An 18163-nucleotide genomic window follows, 5' to 3' on the forward strand; every position below is an offset into this window, starting at 1 on the left:
ACGGGATGCTAAGTGCTACTGTTGAGGACGTCTTCTAGGGCCCCCTCACCTCCCTCATGTCAAACTCACAACAGGCAACTGGGGTGGTTCAGTGTTGAAGGTCATTCCTACTTTAATCAGAACGCAGCTTTCCTTTCCCTTTCTTAGTGTCTTCAGTGGGCATCAGAAAGGAACAGTAAGCAGAGATAGTCTTACTCTGGTATCCTCAGTCCAGAACTTTCCTACCTTGCCTTTTGCCAGTGAGTACGGTGTATAGGTGGTAAAAACAGAACTGAACAAAACCACTTCCTGTGTCCTTCTGTTGGTGGGGTGAGAGATCAGAGAGCAGAAACAAGCGCTAGCCTTTTGCCTTCGACACACCCAAACCTTGAAGAGGTCTTGATGGTTGATCTGGCTTTCCAGGTGCTGGTCTAAGCTTCTCAGAGAAAATCTGGCCTGATGGTAAGCTTTTAGCATACCGGTGTTCTCAAACACCGCTGGTTTAAAAAAAAAAAGTGAATAAATTAAAATTTGATGATAATTTGTCCTCAAATATAGGAGACTCCCATTTTCAAGTACTCTGTCTTTAGGCTCCAATAAGACATCAAATAACTGAGAATATTCATACTTACAGCATCAGTGCACCTCCCCAAAGCTGAACAAAGATCATGTGCTGGGCCACTTGCCCTGTTTTTGTTTAGAAACCGCAGTCATCATCCTTCCCTGGCCTGTGTCTGAGCACAGTTGATGGTGCCCACAAAGTCAACATCCCACCACCCCCTCAAAGAAGTTCTGTAGGACATTCTCCTATCAGCCTATAGGGCTTGGGTTCATACCCCCTGTAGAGAGGTATGAAATGCTTGGAGTTAGTCCTCATGATTTACTACTGAAACTAAATACTTTTTAATGTGTTCCCTCCCCAGCACATTAGAGGTAGTTTTCTCTATCATCATTTTCACTTTCTCTCATCAAGGCAATCATTAAGAATTATCGTGAAATTCTTTTTGAGGGCACCTTCAATCACTTCACGTGCAGCCTAGCAGTGCAGATCTTTACAGCATTGCTGAATCATATCTAGAATATGAGTGAAGGAAGTCAAAAGTTAGGATATGTTAGCCCAGCTAATTCTTTATTTGAAAGTATTTTATTTCAAGATATTGTTTGATTAATATGCAAAACATAGTAACAGTCATTTATTACTTAACCCTAGGCCACCAAGAATATTTTAGTCTCTTTGTGAGTTGACCATTAGTTTTTAAATACTTTATATTTTATGATGGCAGTTAACTGTGCCTGAAATCCAATGACCTGAATATGGGGAGGATGGTGTATAAAACACATAGCCTTCTCCTGCCTCCTGGCACTTGTCTTTTTGCTGTTGCTAGAACTAGCTATGATAATTTGTAGATTTGAACAATTATAAAGAATTTGTGTCATGGTCAAATTATATGCTGTGATCAAATTGGGGAAGACGCAATCTGGCTTGAAGACTCAGAAATTCTACGCTGTTCCCCCATCCACATTCACGTCCACCTTCCCTGAGCTTCCACAGATGCAGGACGGGTCCTCAGAATTTGCCATGTAGGCCACCCAGCAGGCGCTCGCGTGGTGGAGATGGGGCGGTCTTACGCTTGGGACAGCCTGTGCGTCCCTCCAGTTGGTGATGATGGGTACACTTGAGGAGGATCTGGGCACAAGTGATGTGATCTTTTTCTGTTGCTTTTCATTAGCATAAAGAAGATGTTTGCTTCATAGTGCTGACTAGAAAAGAAGGCTCAGGTCTGGGATTCAGTGTGGCAGGAGGGGCAGACATGGAGCCCAAATCAGTCATGGTAAGTGGCGATGCTATTGGGCTTTTAGGAAAATCCCTCCTTGAGAAGTCCATAATTTAATGAGGACACAAATTCTAGTCAGTAGGTTCAAAGATTGCTGGGTTTTGTTCCCTGCTACCAACAGAAAAAGCGGGAAGAGTAGTATGTAACATTTTCATCGACAAAGATCAGCATCTTCAACACAGAGCTGACGTCATGTGTTGGCCAAGTCCCAGCACCTTTGAACACAATTCTCTGCATCTTTATTATCTGCTGAAATAATTTTTTTTAAGCACTAGAAAAACATTAGAATCAAATGACCCAAGTTGCATTTGCTTATAAAATTACTTCTTTGTCAAGAGTAGTAACTTAAAATTTTACATCACTCAGAGACCTTTGGGATCACTAAGGAGGTTACCTGCTCTGGACAAGCCTAGGGTGGTCTCTGGATGCCAAACACGTATTAGACACCCACCAAAAGTTGGGTAAACTGGTGTGTAGACACGGACATTGGTATCTGCAGTTCTATCCCTCACATTGAATATGTTTTCTGATCAACCACCTGTGTGATTTAGAAAATTTATCATTATAAAGTTCCTTTATTACAGATTTGCAGTTTCCCTTACTTTGACTGGATGTCATAAATGGATCTGGCTTTTGTTCCCTTTTTCCTTCTTTGTCCCAGGTCCACAGGGTGTTTTCTCAGGGGGCAGCTTCTCAGGAAGGGACCATGAGCCGAGGAGATTTCCTTCTGTCAGTCAATGGCACCTCACTGGCCGGCTTAGCCCAGGGGGATGTCCAGAAGGTTCTACATCAGGCACAGCTGTACAAAGATGCCCTCGTGATCATCAGGAAAGGTACTGATCAGCCCAGGCACTCTGCCAGGCAGGAGCCTCCCAAGACCAATGGGAAAGGCCTGCTGTCCAGAAAGATCATCCCTCTGGAGCCCAGCATTGGTAAGATACTAGCTCAGCAGGCAGCAGAAATGGCAGATTGGTTGAATGTACAGGAAAATCTGTATCCCCAAAACTAGAGGTAGCAAAGTCTAGCATGTCAAGGATGGTTCTTGCATAAGCAGTGCTACAATTATTAGTTCTAGCCACACTGCTGAAGACTTAGAGAAGCTGTCACATGGCAATCTTAAGTGCCCTGAGGAGGAGCCCCTGTCCCTTTAGTTTCCCTCCTCATGAGGACTGGCAAGTAGAATGGGAAATTCCTGCATTGGGGGAGTCAATGTTGCAGAGAAATTCTTAAACCAAGAATTGCCCTTGGGAAAATATCAAAGTTGGTAGTCTATCCTGTTTTAGAACAAAACAGAGACTGCAGCCTTAATCAAGCATGAAAAGCTCCCTAGAAGAGGTTCAGAAACAGATTTCCTGGTGCCCCCCACCCTCAGGGGCTCGGAGCTAAGCACGGCATCTGTTTCTGCAGGCTGATGTCTGCCCTCAGGTAAGAGCTGCAGGGCTCTGGGGTGTCCTGCCAGGGTGCTCAGGAGCCATGTCTCTCTTTCAGTCAATATGACAAAGAGTCTACAGAAGTTCAGGTGGGAGCACTGCCTTCTGGGAGGAGCCTTTCCTTCTCAGCATCTCTCCCTGATAAGGTCGGCAGCTAGCTGAATTCCTTTGCCACAAGGCTTTGCTGAAAATGGCTCTGATTCCATTGAATGAGAAATACTTCTTATATTCTCAAAGATGAGCACCTTCAATACAGAGCTCACACAATGCACAGGCCAGTCCGATGCCCCTGCATTGGTGTCTGCAGCCTTCCTTTTGCTCTACTGTCTCTCCTAGAGAGCTAAAGCCCTAAATCATCAGACCTCCCCATGCTGGCTGTTGCCCCAGTGCTGCCTGGACCGCCTGGTGGATTTTCAGTAGGATCCTGGAAACTTAAAACTGTCAAAGGACACCACTTGGCACATAGGACTAACAGCTTGCAGAGTTTTTTTAAGCCTTGTGAACTCTGATAGGGAAGGTTCTCCATCATTGGTAATCATTATGTATGCCTCTAGCACCTCCAGGGAATCTGGCCTTGAACTAGAGCCTGTAGAGTTATCAAACTGTGAGCACCTTGAGGGCTTAAATGTATTCCTGCTTCTATTCCTAAACTTGTTCCTATTCCATATTCCTAGTTTAGTCTCCCTGGTCCTTTGCAATTATTTCTTACCATATCCTGAGTGTCTGACTTGGGGCCTGGTGCAGTAAGCTGACATTGGAGGCACCTGGAAAGTTTTTTGTTAAAATCCTGATGCTCAGGAAATTCCCCCAGCTGAATTAAACCAGAAATGCTGAGCAGTGGCCTGGCGCAGAGGCTCCCACCTATAATGCTAACACTTTTGTGAGGTGAGGCAGCAGGGTTGTTTGAGGTCTGGAGTTCAAGCCTGAACAAGAGACCCCATCTCCACAAAAAAAAAAAAAAAAAAAAAAAAAAACAGCTGGGTGTGGTAGCGCATGCCTGTAGGAGCAACTACTGAGGAGACTGAGGCAGGATGATTACTTGAACCCAGGAGTTGGCAACTGCAATGAGCTAGAATGATAACACTGCACACTAGCCTGTGCTATAGAGTAAGACCCTGTCTCAAAGAAAAAAATGCCGAGGCATGGGGAACAGGCCCCAGTATTTTTTTAATGTTCCCCAGCCAATTCCAGTATGCAGCCAGAGAGCCACAGTAATAGGCCTGTTTTCCTGTTCAACAGCAAAACATGCTGCTCCCAGTGTTAGGAAATATCCTTCAGACCATGTGGAGTGGCCTTCTTTAAACCACAACAATGGACTGGCCTTTATGTGCAGAGGTGATGGTGCTAGCTGGGCCTCAGCCCAAATGAATACAGTAAGTGGACAGTTTAATCCCTCTGTGGCCCTTCCTCCACCCACCAATCAACTAAGTGTGCCTTTGCACTTAGCTCTGACATCCTGAGGAAGGGAAATAATTTACGACCCCTACTCAGACCCCAGCCAGCCTCACTAGACTAGCACGCAGCACATGCCAGTCAGTTGCTATGGAGCAGCCTGTGTGTGCATGAGGACAGGCAAACCTAGACACCCTCTCCTAGGAACATGAGTGGTGGGAGGGAGGAGGCAGAAAGTTTGCAGCCTCCTGGGGAACTCTGGAGTCAATTTTAAGTCTCACATGAGGCTGGGCATTTTGGGGCGGCTGACCTTTAGGACCAAAGGGTGAAACTTCCCTGGCATCGGTAGCCAGGGTTGGTGGGAAATCAAATTTGATTCCCCATATGTGACTTCAGTCTTTACTAAGACATGTACTGCCAGACAAGCACATGGCTTAACCAGAGCAATTGGTTTTGTGCAAGGCATAAAAGCCCTCTCCAATGCTTGCAGACAGTGCACAGAACAAAGGACCCAAGTACAGCAGGAACACAGCCAGGAGGGCAGACCAACCCTTAGTCTGGGATCAAATGTTATTAGAGCACTGCGAAGTCTATGGGACTTGAGGGGGCCAGGAGTACATGGTGCATGAGTGATGCACAGCCCTGTCGTTCTGATCTTGACGAATACCACCGCCACAGGGAGAAGCACGGCTGCACGTGATGCCCTCTGTGTTGAAGTGCTGAAGACCTCAGCTGGGCTGGGATTGAGTCTGGATGGGGGAAAATCATCTGTGTCTGGAGACGGGCCTCTGGTCATCAAAAGTGTGTACAAAGGTAATGTCCGAGAAAACTCAGCATCTTCCATTTGGAAATCAAATGTATTTTTAAAAATTTAAAACATTTTTAGCAGCTTTAAGACAGTTCACTGTTGGTCAGTCCTCTAGTTTTTTGCAGTTTTTACATATTAACTCATACTGTCCTATCGGGTGGGTACCATTATCGTGCCTATTTACAAAAGAAGAAACTGAGCCACAGAGGAGTTAAGGAGGTACCTCAGGGCAGCAAGAAAGTAGATACTTTTGAAATGGTTGGTAAGTGTAAGTCTGTTCATCAACTTGAACAATTCATCTTATGATCCTGGGAAGTCTTCAAAATCTTATGTTAATACAATTGGTACAATTATACAGATTCTTAACAATTCAATTGCACCCACAACATTAATATACAATAATGACACATTCCCTACCTGGGTTTCTGGTCTTTATGTAACAGAATAAGTAGGTCCAAAAGTAATGAAGTCAATTCTTCTTAGCTAAGGCTTGCTTTTCTTTTTAATGACCACCTTGTGGTATGCAAGTTATTTCTGTATTATATAACAATGTCAAAGTTTCGCTCCACGCCTCACACATGGTACTAATAGGTAAAACAAATGTTTGGTTAAATGGAGTTGTGCTGGGGGAAAAAATCTCCATGAATTAGAAATGAAAATAAAGAACCTAGTGGTAAGCAGAGCAAGAAATCAGTGTGCAGGCTCGGCGCCTATAGCTCAACCGGCTAAGGCGCCAGCCACGTACACCTAAGGTGGCGGGTTCAAATCCCCAGCCTGGACCCGCCAAACAACAATGACGGCTGCAACCAAAAAATAGCCGGGCGTTGTGGCGGGCGCCTGTGGTCCCAGCTACTTGGGAGGCGGAGGCAGGAGACTCGCTTGAGCCCAGGAGTTGGAGGTTGCTGTGAGCTGTAATGCCACGGCACTCTACCCAGGGGGACAGCTTGAGGCTCTGTCTCAAAAAAAAAAAAAAAAAAAAAAAGAAAGAAATCAGTGTGCATTAGAGTACCCCCCAGAGCTAAGCACCCTGGGGGTGATGAAACCAGGCACCTTGTGATACAGAGCACTGTGATTTGCTCTTGGCTTCGCTTACCTGGTGACAGCCAGGAACAGGCTGTTTGCTCATGGCCCCCCAGGGCAAGCAGAGGACAGGCATAAATCCTCTGCCTATATGAGGTCTGAACTTACAATGCCAGGGTAGAGAGAAGAACTAAGATTCATCAACTTAACTGGTCAAGTTGACAGAGCAGAAGAGAGGAAGCCAAGCTCAGGCGAGTGTGAAGTAGCCCAACTGTAAGAGCACTTATGAGAGCCAGATACAGGCACTGGGTGCAGAAGGACATGCACTGCCAGCAGACCCCATAAAAAATAAGGCAAGAATATTATCAGTGAAACAAGTCCAAGAGGATGTTTAAAAGGATATGCAGATATGTTAAAGAAAATTAAGCTTGGGACTACTGGGGAGGCAGGAGGATCACCTGAGCCCAGGAATTGAATGTTTTTTCTTGCAATATAGCAAGTCCCTGCTTCCTAGGGAAAAAAATGTATACACATACCCCCAATTAGTGAAAATGGAATCAAATACATTTTAAAAATTAATGAATCAAATTAAAAAGTAGATTAAATCCATATGAAGACAAAATTTGTGAAAAAACATTTTTTATGACATGGAGAAAGATAAGGAGTGCGAGAAGGAAAAAAACAATAAGAAAAAGGAAATATTTGGAGAAATGAGAAGTCAGAATTTTTCAGAACTGAAAAATCTAATCAAGGGTAAAATAGGCTGAATTTTATAAAAATCCAAACTTTTGATATATCATGATAAAGTTTCAGAATATCAATAATAAGGAAATCTAAAAAGCTAACAGGGCCAGGTGCGGTGGCTCACACCTGTAATCCTAGCACTCTGGGAGGCCGAGGCAGGTGAATTGCTTCAAGACCAGCCTAAGCAAAATCGAAACCCCGTCTCTACTAAAAACAGAGGCCAGGGGATCACTTCAGCCCAGGAGTTTAAAGTTGCTATAAGCTGTGACACACGGCACTCTACCAAGGGCAACAAAGTGAGATTCTATCTCAAATAATTAAAAATAAAAAGCTAACAAAAAATTCACTGATTGTTCAGATGGCACTACAGGAAAGCCTAAGCTGACAGAACATGTCTTCACGGAATTGAAAGAAAGTCTCTCAAGTCAGCGTAAAACACTCTACCTAGCTAAACTATCATATAAGAATTACAGCTACATTTGGAGGTATTTTAAGATATTCATGTAGGGAGATGGAGTTGATGCTGCCATGGCCAGTCACAGGACACATAGCCAGCGCAGGCCAGGCAGCCCAAAAAAGTGTCCAGGTCCTAGAAGCCAAAGGCCAGCTGGCGTAGTGCTTCAGGTGAGATGGGCTGAGGCCGCCTGGTTAGAGGAATCTGGCTATAATTCTGCCACTACAGTGGAGAAAATCAATGTCCTCCAGCAAAGCAGAGACAGGATGTCCTGGACAACTACCTGGCCCTGTCACTAGCAACTGGTCAGAAAGCCATGACCACTGCTCTGGAAATGGAAAGGAAAGAAAAAAGCACCAGTCTCAGAGACTAGCCTAGTGTTGAGATGCTCTTGAGGGCAAGGCTGTGGTTTTGTTCTTATTAAAAGGGATCCAGATGATGTGGAACATTATAAGGTAGATCCCTACCTCCACTTTTAGGAGACCAGTAAATCTAGTTACTTTGTACAGATTTAGCGCTTATGCAAAGATTTCATATACTTACAAATTTCATGGGGGTAAGTTTTTCATTCATTTTGTTTTCCTGTGCCTTTTAGTTCAAGTAGCAGAAAGAAATACAGCAATACTGATTTCTTGTAGGAGGCTAATTCTGAATAATAAAAAAATTAAATATCAATATCCCTGAAGGTCAGGGATTTTATCCATGAAAAAGCTAGAACATGGTTGGTTTTAAGCTCCTGTATGAGGCAGCAGTGTACATGGGTATAGTTATAGGTTTGGACGGTTTCTGTTTCTCATCATTGTACCAAATAAGCTGCCAAAAAGGTAAGAGAGAAATAGTTGACCAAGCGTGATGAATTCAGAGAATTTCCTATATGTCATCAATAACTTATTTTTAAATATCACAGGAAAATTTAAGTTTCTTAAATGTAACAGAAAAACACATCCTTAAAAAACATTGAATGTTTACTATATGGCAAATAAAATTATTAGTATAAAAATATAAGCCACTGATTAGAAGATACTTGATCAACAAAGAGTTAAAATCTGGAGTATTTAACTATAATCCAGTAAGAAAAAGACAATTGAAAATATTTAGGTCGGGGCTCGGCACCTATGGCTTAAGCGGCTAAAGGGCCAGCCACATACACATGAGCTGGCCGGTTCAAATCCAGCCCGGGGCCGCCAAACAACAACAACAGCTGCAACCAAAAAATAGCCAGGCGCTGTGGCAGGAGAATCACTTGAGCCCAAGAGTTAGAGGTTGCTGTGATGCCACAACACTCTACCCAGGGTGAGCTTGAGGTTCTGTCTCAAAAAAAAAAATTTAGGTCAGGCGGCACCTGTGGCTCCAAGGAGTAGGGCGCCGGTCCTGGCCAAAAACTGCAAAAACAAACAAACAAACAAAAATTAAGTAAAGGCAATAATAAAAATTGACAAAACCCAAATAGCCAAGAAATATAAGAAGATGCTCAAACTTAGTTATTGGATGAAAATTGTAATTATTGGGGATCATTTTTTTAATTTATCAGATTGGTCAAAAATAAGTTTCCTAAAACGTGTTGACAAGAATGTGGACAAAGGAAAACTCATTTTTTCTGGTGCAAACATATATTGTTTCATCTCTAGGGAGAATTTTGGCAGTGCTTACTTAAATGGAAGCTATGAAACAATTTTTTTTAAAAAAAAGTTTTTTGAGACAAAGTCTCACTTTGTCACCCTTAGTAGAGTACTGTGGCATCACAGCAACGTCCAACTCTTGGGCTCAAGTGATTCTCTTGCTTCAGGCGCCCCCCCACATGCCCAGCTATTTTTAGAGACAAGGTCTCACTCTGGCTTAGGCTGGTCTCAAACTCCTGAGCTCAAGCAATCCACCCACCATGGCCTCCCAGAGTGGTGAGATTACAGGCACTCCTTGTCGCTCTCCTGTAATTTTTATCTTTCTCCATGTCATAAAAATGGTTTCTTCTTTTTTCACAAATTCTATCTTCATATGGATTTAATCTACTTTTTAATTTGATTCATTAATTTTCAAAATGTATTTGTCATTATTGTTTGGTGGGCAATAAGATTGTTTTAGATGTGTGAGAAAGCAAATGAAAAGCTTCTGGAAAAAAATGCAAGCAGAAGCCCATAAATTTGCTATAACCTATACAAAACTATGTTAAACTTTGTAATATCAATTCTCAGAACCTGGATTTATGAGCCAGTGAGTGTTAACCAAAGTTGAACCTGTTGTCCTGTATTTATTGGCTATTTGGATTTTTGCTGTTCATTTCCTTTGCCCAATATTCTCTGTATTTTGTAGTAGTCTTGTTCATTTGTAATTAAATATATTGAAAATATCTTCCCTTGTCAGTTGCTTATTTTTATCTTGCTTGTGTTTTAGAGGATGAGAGTTAAAGTTATATTCATAAAAAAAAAATTGCACTATATGTTTGTCTTATATTTTCCAATCCTAAGAATATAGGCATATATAGTAGAGATTTTTCAAGCTTTTAGTTTACTGGGAGTACAGGTGCAGTACCCTGCTGGGTTTTTTCTTTTAATGAATCAGGGTCTCACTCTAGCCCAGACAAGTTTCAACCACCTGAGCTCAAGCAATTCTCCTACCTCAGCCTCCCTCAGTGCTGGGCTTACAGGTGTGAGCCACTCTGCCCGGGATTTGTTTTAATACTGTGAAAGTGCCAACTCATTTTTCTGTATTTATTCTCACAGGTGGTGCAGCTGAACAAGCTGGAATAATAGAAGCTGGAGATGAAATTCTTGCTATTAATGGAAAACCTTTGGTTGGGCTCATGCACTTCGATGCCTGGAATATTATGAAGTCTGTCCCAGAAGGACCTGTGCAGTTAGTAATTAGAAAGCATAGGAATTCTTCATGAATTTTAACAAGGCCTTTTATCAGTTACCTTCTTACTTTAGCAAAACAGAACAAATTCTTTAAACAATGAGTTCTTGAAACTAATATTGGTATAGAGAAGAACTATGAAAATTCCCAAGCTTATATTTATACATATAGTCCGGCCTATTATATGTGCAACAGCAATGAAGTTGAACTCTGGAAGCCTTCTGCCTGGATCACTCGAGGGATTCCTTTTGTTCCAGTGCCTGTCCCCTACCATTTATGTTTGCCAGTGGGGATACGAGATCTGACATGCCCTTTTTCATTTGAAACACAGCTCTCCCAGCTATACCTAATCCTGGTGATTAGGAAACAAAGTTTGAGGATACCACAAATGTTACAGCCAAAAGGATTATTTAGTTTTATATGATTTTATAAGTAAATGACAGTGCTTTTAGGCACATTCAAGGAAGAAGGAGCTGCAGGTCTATTATATATTACCCTGAAAATAGAATGGGACTGAAAAATTATGACCTACTTGTTAGGCTGAGCTCAGGAATTGTCTGAAAATGAAAAAGCAAAATACAGAAAGTAATATTTTTTGAGTATAATGTATGGATGCAGAATTCAATGGGTTATCGCTCACCATGACATGCTGATCATTTCCTATCTGTAAAAGTCATTAGGCTGTTTTTACAGAATAGCAATTCTAATAAACTGTATTAAATAGCCGTGAGCTTTGCTGCTTAGAAGCAGAAAGTTCCAGATCTGAAAGCACCTTATATCTAGTTTTCAAACTTGTCTTGAATAAGTGCTTGAATTCAAGACTAGTCAACACAAGAGCAGGCAAAAATATCAGTCACTGGGTTTCCGTTTCTATGTTTTATGTACTCCAACGATTAAATTTTAGAAATCATCTTTTTAATCATCCTTGTATTTATAAACATGGCATTAATCCGAATAGAGGAGCTTAAAATAATCATTTTAAGGGGCTTTTTGTTTGGTTATTTTCCCCCTTCCCCAACATGTTTAAGAAATATAACATTTCTGAGGATTGGATGTGCAGTGACTGGCGTTTTTGCGGCTCGTTTTCCAAATTCTCACTTTGCCAAAAATGTCTTCCTACAGAAGACTTTGTGACTCATGCTGCTTGTGAAACTCACCCTGGCTGCTCCTTCTTTGAAGCACGATCATCTTCTCTTCCTTACAGTGGCTATTCCGTTCACTGTCATGAAGTTATTTTCTTAGATAAATCACAAACCCTCATCAGCTTTATCAAAATGTCATGAGGAGGAAAAGAGAGAAACAGGGTGAGTGACTGTTGAAGTAAAGGAGCAGAACTATGTAGTTACAACCCAACTCACTGAGTCCTGGGAATACGGGTGAGATTGCATCTGTCATACCTGCATGCATGATTACACTTTTTTTTGTTGGAGATATTTCTTTAAATAACCCACAGCTTGAGTCTGTGGCTATGACCCCCAGATCATGGAGGTGCTTGAACCATCAACCTTTGTACATCATTTTCTGAGTGACCAATCCCACTAAGCATTGTGGGGTCAACCTAGTCCTCAGATGGGACTGAAATATCTGGCTTGGCTGAGCCCCTATTTCTTATTTTTCAACAGATTATACAAAGGAGAATGTAGTACAAGAGTTAGCTAGAAAGGTCTGCTTGATTTAGCTTCTACTTTTCACTACAATTACAGGTAGGATACTTACTATAGGAAGTCAGTGCAAGGTGCATGCTAGTTTTTTTGTCTCTGTGGTCGGTTTCATGGTTTATGCTTTTTTGCCTAAGTGACAAGAGATTATTTGAAGTCAACAACACTGAAAACTACTGTTTGCCTCCACTCATACAGCTATGCCCACTAAAAAGACATGCACAGTTTTATGTGGACGGAAATTTCCAGAGCAGTGTGGAGCAACAGAATGGTCTCCTTCTAAGAGTCCTTAATCCTTGTATCAGGAGTCCAAGGCTAGACCTCTGGCTTTACTACACTTGTTAAAAGCATCAGCCCTTTCCACTAGATCTTGCCAGAAGGGTTCCCTGGCCAACAGTTGAAATTTAAAGGAAGAAGCAAAAGCTAAACTGTCTTTGACCCTGAGATAGAATGCTATTTGTCTTCAGTGTTCAAGGCATGACTAGTACTTCTAATTAGTCTAATATTCCCACAATTCCTGAAGTGAACAGTAATGATATTGTCCTACTAAAACTGTCGGGTTTTTTTTCTTTTTAAACCAGTTATTCACAACAAGCTACGAGGATAAATATGTGTTATAACATGTAAATCATAGTGGCAAGAATATACCATGAAGAATAAAGTAGGTTGGGTTTTGTTTCCATCTTCCCACACACATCTCATTGAATTTGATGGTTGACTCAATTGGCACCACAGCTGTTGTATGATATTATACATTATCCTTTATTTATGTAAAATAAAATGCCTTATATATTAAAGAGTAAGTGCAATAATATGAAATAGCCTGTACATTTTTTAAAAACGTTGTCGCCAAGTTATGTAAATCCACATCTCTGTAAACCTTTTTTAAATAATTTCAGAAAAATAAACACTCTACTTACTACTTGACTTTTTTTTCATTGTTCAAGATTTAAAAAAAAAAAAAAAAAACCCAAACAGCTCTTTTCTTGTGAGACCGAGTCCCACTATATTAGCCCTCGATAGAGTATTGCGGAGTCACAGCTCACAGCAACCTCAAACTCTTGGGCTCAAGCGATTCTCTTACCTTAGCCTTCCAAGTAGCTGGGACCACAGGTACCCGCCACAACACCCAGCTATTTTTTTGTTGCAGTTGTCATTGTATTTTAGCAGGCCCAGGCTGGGTTGGAACCTGCCAACTTTGGTGTACATGGCTGGCGCTGTAACCGCTGTGCTATGCACGCGGAGCCAAGAACTGCTTTGTACAAAGCAGCAGAACTCACGTTAGCTGTGCCATGCCACACATAGAATCCTGACGTAATCCACAACTGTTCTCCCTCCAGCATCTTAACAGCGTAGTGTCCTGTTCTTTCACCACAACCTCCCGGTCACTTTTTCCCACTACTTCCTGCCTTCAAGTTTCTAAAAGCTCTTCCTCGACAACTGTCAATTTTCTCCATACCAGCATTCCATCCTTTCATTCTTTCTCTATTCCTAACAAAACCTCAAGAATTAGAACTCAGCAATCTCTGGCTAGCCTACAGGTTTGATCCTTTGCCCCATCTTATCAGCCAAATCTGAATCCTTACAACTAGCGAGCATCTTTTCTTTTGCCCCTATCCCCAGAGAAAAATCCCTAAAGAGAATTTTAGGGATTGCAGAATTTTGCCGCTGTAAATTCATGGTTTCGAACCATGACTGGCCCGACACTGTTTCACAATCTGTATGGACATACACACCACTGCCTGCCTGATTTTCTGTATACACCCCAAAGTAAGATTCTGATTGGCTCAGCCTGCCTCTACTTGTGTAGAGCTTTTTCCTGAGAGAGAGTGCTTGCTTAATGCTCTTCCTAGAAACCCAATAAAATGAACAAAGAGGGAAACTCTAGTTTCAACAGAGAAATAGTCACAAACCCAATCTATAATCTGGAAAACTACGTGCCATGTACAATAAAGCCTAAGACCAAAGTGAAGGCAAAGAATGGGATCTAGTCCTCTCAAAAACACAAGTGCATAAAGAGAGTTTTGAAGAATGCCACAGAAGTCATTAAGGAGGTGAGCCCTTTGAGAAGCAGGATGCACTTAGACTAGAGTCATCTTCATGCCTCAGAATGGTGACAAAGTTGAATCTGAAAGGTGGGGGGATCATTTTCATTTTGCCAGGCACCTGGTGGTCAATCTAAGTAGGTCAGAGGAGTAACAGGCAAGGAATAGTCTGATCTGAGAGCCCCCACCAGACAGGATGCTGAAATTAACTGATTCAGTAACAGATTAACTGTGCTAGCTCACCCTGTCCCATGAGGCCACAGCCACCATCACTCCACAAACCCTCCTCCTGATCCCCTCAAACAGCTAAGTATCTCAGTGAAGATTACAATCAGCTTCGTGACCCAATTTCCTTAAGGGATGAACTGAACTTATGATTAAATTAAAGCAAACAGAATTCAGCACATTAAAGAAAACATTGTAAACAACTGATGTTAATTTTAAGAATACATAAACAGTTTAAAATCAAAGAAATCTGGTTTGGCGCCTATAGCTCAGCGGCTAGGGCACCAGCCACATACACTGGGGCTAGCAGGTTCAAACCTAGCCCAGGCCTGCCTAACAATTACCACCACAACAAATATGGCTTGGCGCCTGCAGCTCAAACGGCTAAGGCACCAGCCACATACACTAGAGCTGGCAGGTTTAACTCCAGCCCAGGTCTGCCAAACAATAATGACAACTACAACCAAAAAATGGCCAGGTGTTGTGACAGGGGCCTGTAGTCCTAGCAACTTGGTAGGCTGAGGCAAGAAAATCACTTAAAAGCCCAAAAGTTTGAGGTTGCTGTGAGCTGTGACACCATAGCACTCTACTGAGGGCAACATAGTCAGACTGTCTCAAAAAAAAAAGAAAAGAAAAGAAAAGAAATTAAGAACTCTGTAAGTAAAAAACAAACAAACTCTATAAATATAGTTCATTATATTAACAGGACAAAAGAGAAAAATAATTATTGTGAAAGATGTCAACACTTTCTATAAAGCCTGCATTGTGCTCCACCAGAGAAACTCCAGAAGCACTCCCATTAAAGTCAGGCCTACACATATTTGCACAGGTTACCCACTATTATTAATGCTGAATAACAATGTTCTGGAGGTATAAGCCAATGCAATCAAGTAAAATTTGAGCTAAGTAGTAAAAGTATCATGATTTGTACATGACAAAGTTGGGTACATATAAATACATAAACCTCAGGTGAAAAACTATTAAAAATATTAGAATTAAATATGGTGAATTAACATTCACCAAAACAATAGCTTTCCTATAAATAATAACTAGTAAGAATATATCACAAGAGGGGACATCCATAGCTCATTAGTTAGGGGGCCAACCACATGCCCGGGGGCTGATGGGTTCAAACCCGGCCCATGCCTGCTAAACAATAACAACAACTAGCCGGAGGTTGTGGCAGGGGCCCGTAGTCCCAGCTACTAGTGAGGCTGAAGCAAGAGAATCTCTTAAGCCCAAGAGTTTGAGATTGCTTTGAGCTATGAGGCCACAGCACTCTACAGAGGGTGACAAAGTGAGACCCTGCCTCAATTTAAAAAAAAAAAAAAGAATATATCACAGGACAACTATTAACAGCAATACAAACTCTATAAATATAGTTCATTATGAAATTTGAACTCTATAAATATAGAACATTATGAAATTTATGAAAACTAAATTTATTCTTAGCAAGGACTGTCAAGACCTAAAAAAAATATTACAAAACAATCCCAATTAAGGGATGTAAAAGATAATTCAAGAAAATAGGGAAATATATAGCTTATTCCTAGTTAGGGTGACTCAGTGCTATAGAGATCTCAATTCTCCCCAAACTAGTTTGTAAATATAAGTTCAAGTATAATCAAAAAAAGCTTTAACCTGGCAAAATTATTCTAAAGTCCATCTATTGGCCAGGCACAGTGGCTCACATCATTAATCCTAGCACCCTGGAAGGCTGAGGCAGGAGGATCTCTTGAGCTCAAGAATTCAAGACCACCCTGAGCTCTGAGCCAGAGAGAGACTCCAGGGCCGGGTGTGGTGGCTCACACCTGTAATCCTAATTACAAGAGCCCAAGAATTTAAGGTTGCTGTGAGTTAGGCTGATGCCACGGCACTCTAGCCCAGGCAACAGAGAGAGACTCTGTCTCTAAAAATAATAAAAACACAATAAAGTCCATCTGTTAAGACAAACATGTAAATATAACAAGAATTTTGAAAAAGAAGTATAAGAAAAATATTATCAGGTGGCACCCATAGCTCAGTGGGTAGGGCGTCGGCCACATACACCCAAGCTGGTGGGTTCAAACCCGGTCTGGACCAGCTAAAAAATGACAATTGCAACAAAAAAATAGCCGGGTGCTATGGCAGGCACCTGTAGTCCAGCTACTTGGGAGGCTGAGGCAAGAGGATCGCTTAAGCTCAAGAGTCTGAGGTTGCTGTGAACTATGACACCATGGCACTCTACCAGGGGGCAAGAAAATGAGACTCTGTCTCAAAACAAAAGAAAAGAAAAATACCATGCATCCTATTAAATATTAAAATATCAGAAAACCATAATTAAATGGTGGCTCTTCTGCTATAGAATTAGACAGGCAAAGTACAGGAATAAAGACACAAATATATGTAGTAATTCTGAATTCAAACAAATGGGGGCATTTTTAATCAGCACCAAAAAACAAGTACTAAACAGATTTAGTAACTGGTGTTAGAAAAACTGCCTAAGTATTTTGAGGGATAAAAAACCTAGATCACTTCCAACAAGATCCTCGACATCAAAATAAAATTCCAGAGGGGTCAAAGATGCAAAAGCCAGAAAGGAAACAAAACAAACAAGGAAAGTAGAAGTGATCAAAAAAAACCTAAACATGTTCTAATCATAAAGTGAATAAATTCTTCTAAGCATGAGCTAAATTCAGAATCTGTAAGGCAATAGATTCATAATTTAACCATACAACACACAAAGTAAAATCCATCGGGGACTATCCCAGAAGGCCCCAGCAAGATCACAGGAACACTAGCAAAGTATTAGCATCTGCCCGTATCTTCCCCCAACATACCCAGAAACACACACAAATAACTAATTTAGAAAAAAACATAGGAAGGCCGGTGCCTGTAGCTCAATGGGTAAGGTGCCAGCCCCATATACCGAGGGTGACAGGTTCAACCCCAGCCCTGGTCAAACTGCAAAAAATAGCCGGGCATTTGTGGCAGGTGCCTGTAGTCCCAGCTACTCAGGAGGCTGAGGCAGGACAATCACCTAAGCCCAGGAGCTGGAGGTTGCTGTGAGGACGATAAAGTGAGACTCTGTCTCTACAAAAAAAAAAAAAAAGTGAAAATACAACTTTAAGCCAGAAGACAAAACCACTATCAATTCTAAATTTGAATCTGAAATATCAAAGTAAACTCAACAGACTATTTTCTCCTCTTTTATCATGACAAAATATACATAAAATTTGCCATTTTAACCATTTTAAATATAATCAGTGACATTAAGCATACTAATATTAAATAACCATCACCACCACTCATCACCAGAATTTTTCATTGTCCCAAACTGAAACTCCATGAGGTAATTTTTGTTTATACACATACACATCACACAAATACACAATTCCCCCTAGAAGCAATGATCAAGGCAGTCTAAGTATTTTGAAAGCCCAAATTAGAGTCTTGAAATACCATTTCATGCTAAAAGAAACCATGGCTTTTTGGAAAAATGAGTGATTCCAGATATGGCAAATTACAAAACAAACCTGAAATATCTTACCATACCAGGAGGTTATCAAAGACAAATCGTGTCTAAAGGACTCAGGATCATGGAAGAGGGTTCTACTGGCCAAAGATAGCACGTTTTGAGCATTAGTAAGGATAGTACCTGTAACAGATCAAAACAACATTTGTTCTATCATGCGAAGTGAAATAATTTGGGCATAAAAGACAAATACTTTATGACCTCATTTG

The 18163-nt window shown here is 41.3% G+C and overlaps 1 protein-coding gene across 1 annotated transcript in view; it reads left to right on the forward strand.

Annotated features, from left to right (window-relative positions):
• PDZD2 (PDZ domain containing 2) overlaps positions 1-12991 on the forward strand; it is a 258964-nt gene extending 245973 nt beyond the window's left edge. The window contains exons 21-24 of the mRNA XM_012807050.2: positions 1710-1811; positions 2476-2746; positions 5315-5449; positions 10380-12991. Coding sequence (XP_012662504.1) covers positions 1710-1811; positions 2476-2746; positions 5315-5449; positions 10380-10546 — 675 coding nt within the window. The 3' untranslated portion in view covers positions 10547-12991. The remainder of the gene's footprint in view (positions 1-1709; positions 1812-2475; positions 2747-5314; positions 5450-10379) is intronic.
• The last annotated feature ends 5172 nt before the right edge of the window (positions 12992-18163 follow it).

Source organism: Otolemur garnettii, unplaced genomic scaffold, assembly GCF_000181295.1.
Source record: "Otolemur garnettii isolate 467f Iridium unplaced genomic scaffold, OtoGar3 scaffold00063, whole genome shotgun sequence".
NCBI classification, from domain to species: domain Eukaryota; kingdom Metazoa; phylum Chordata; class Mammalia; order Primates; family Galagidae; genus Otolemur; species Otolemur garnettii.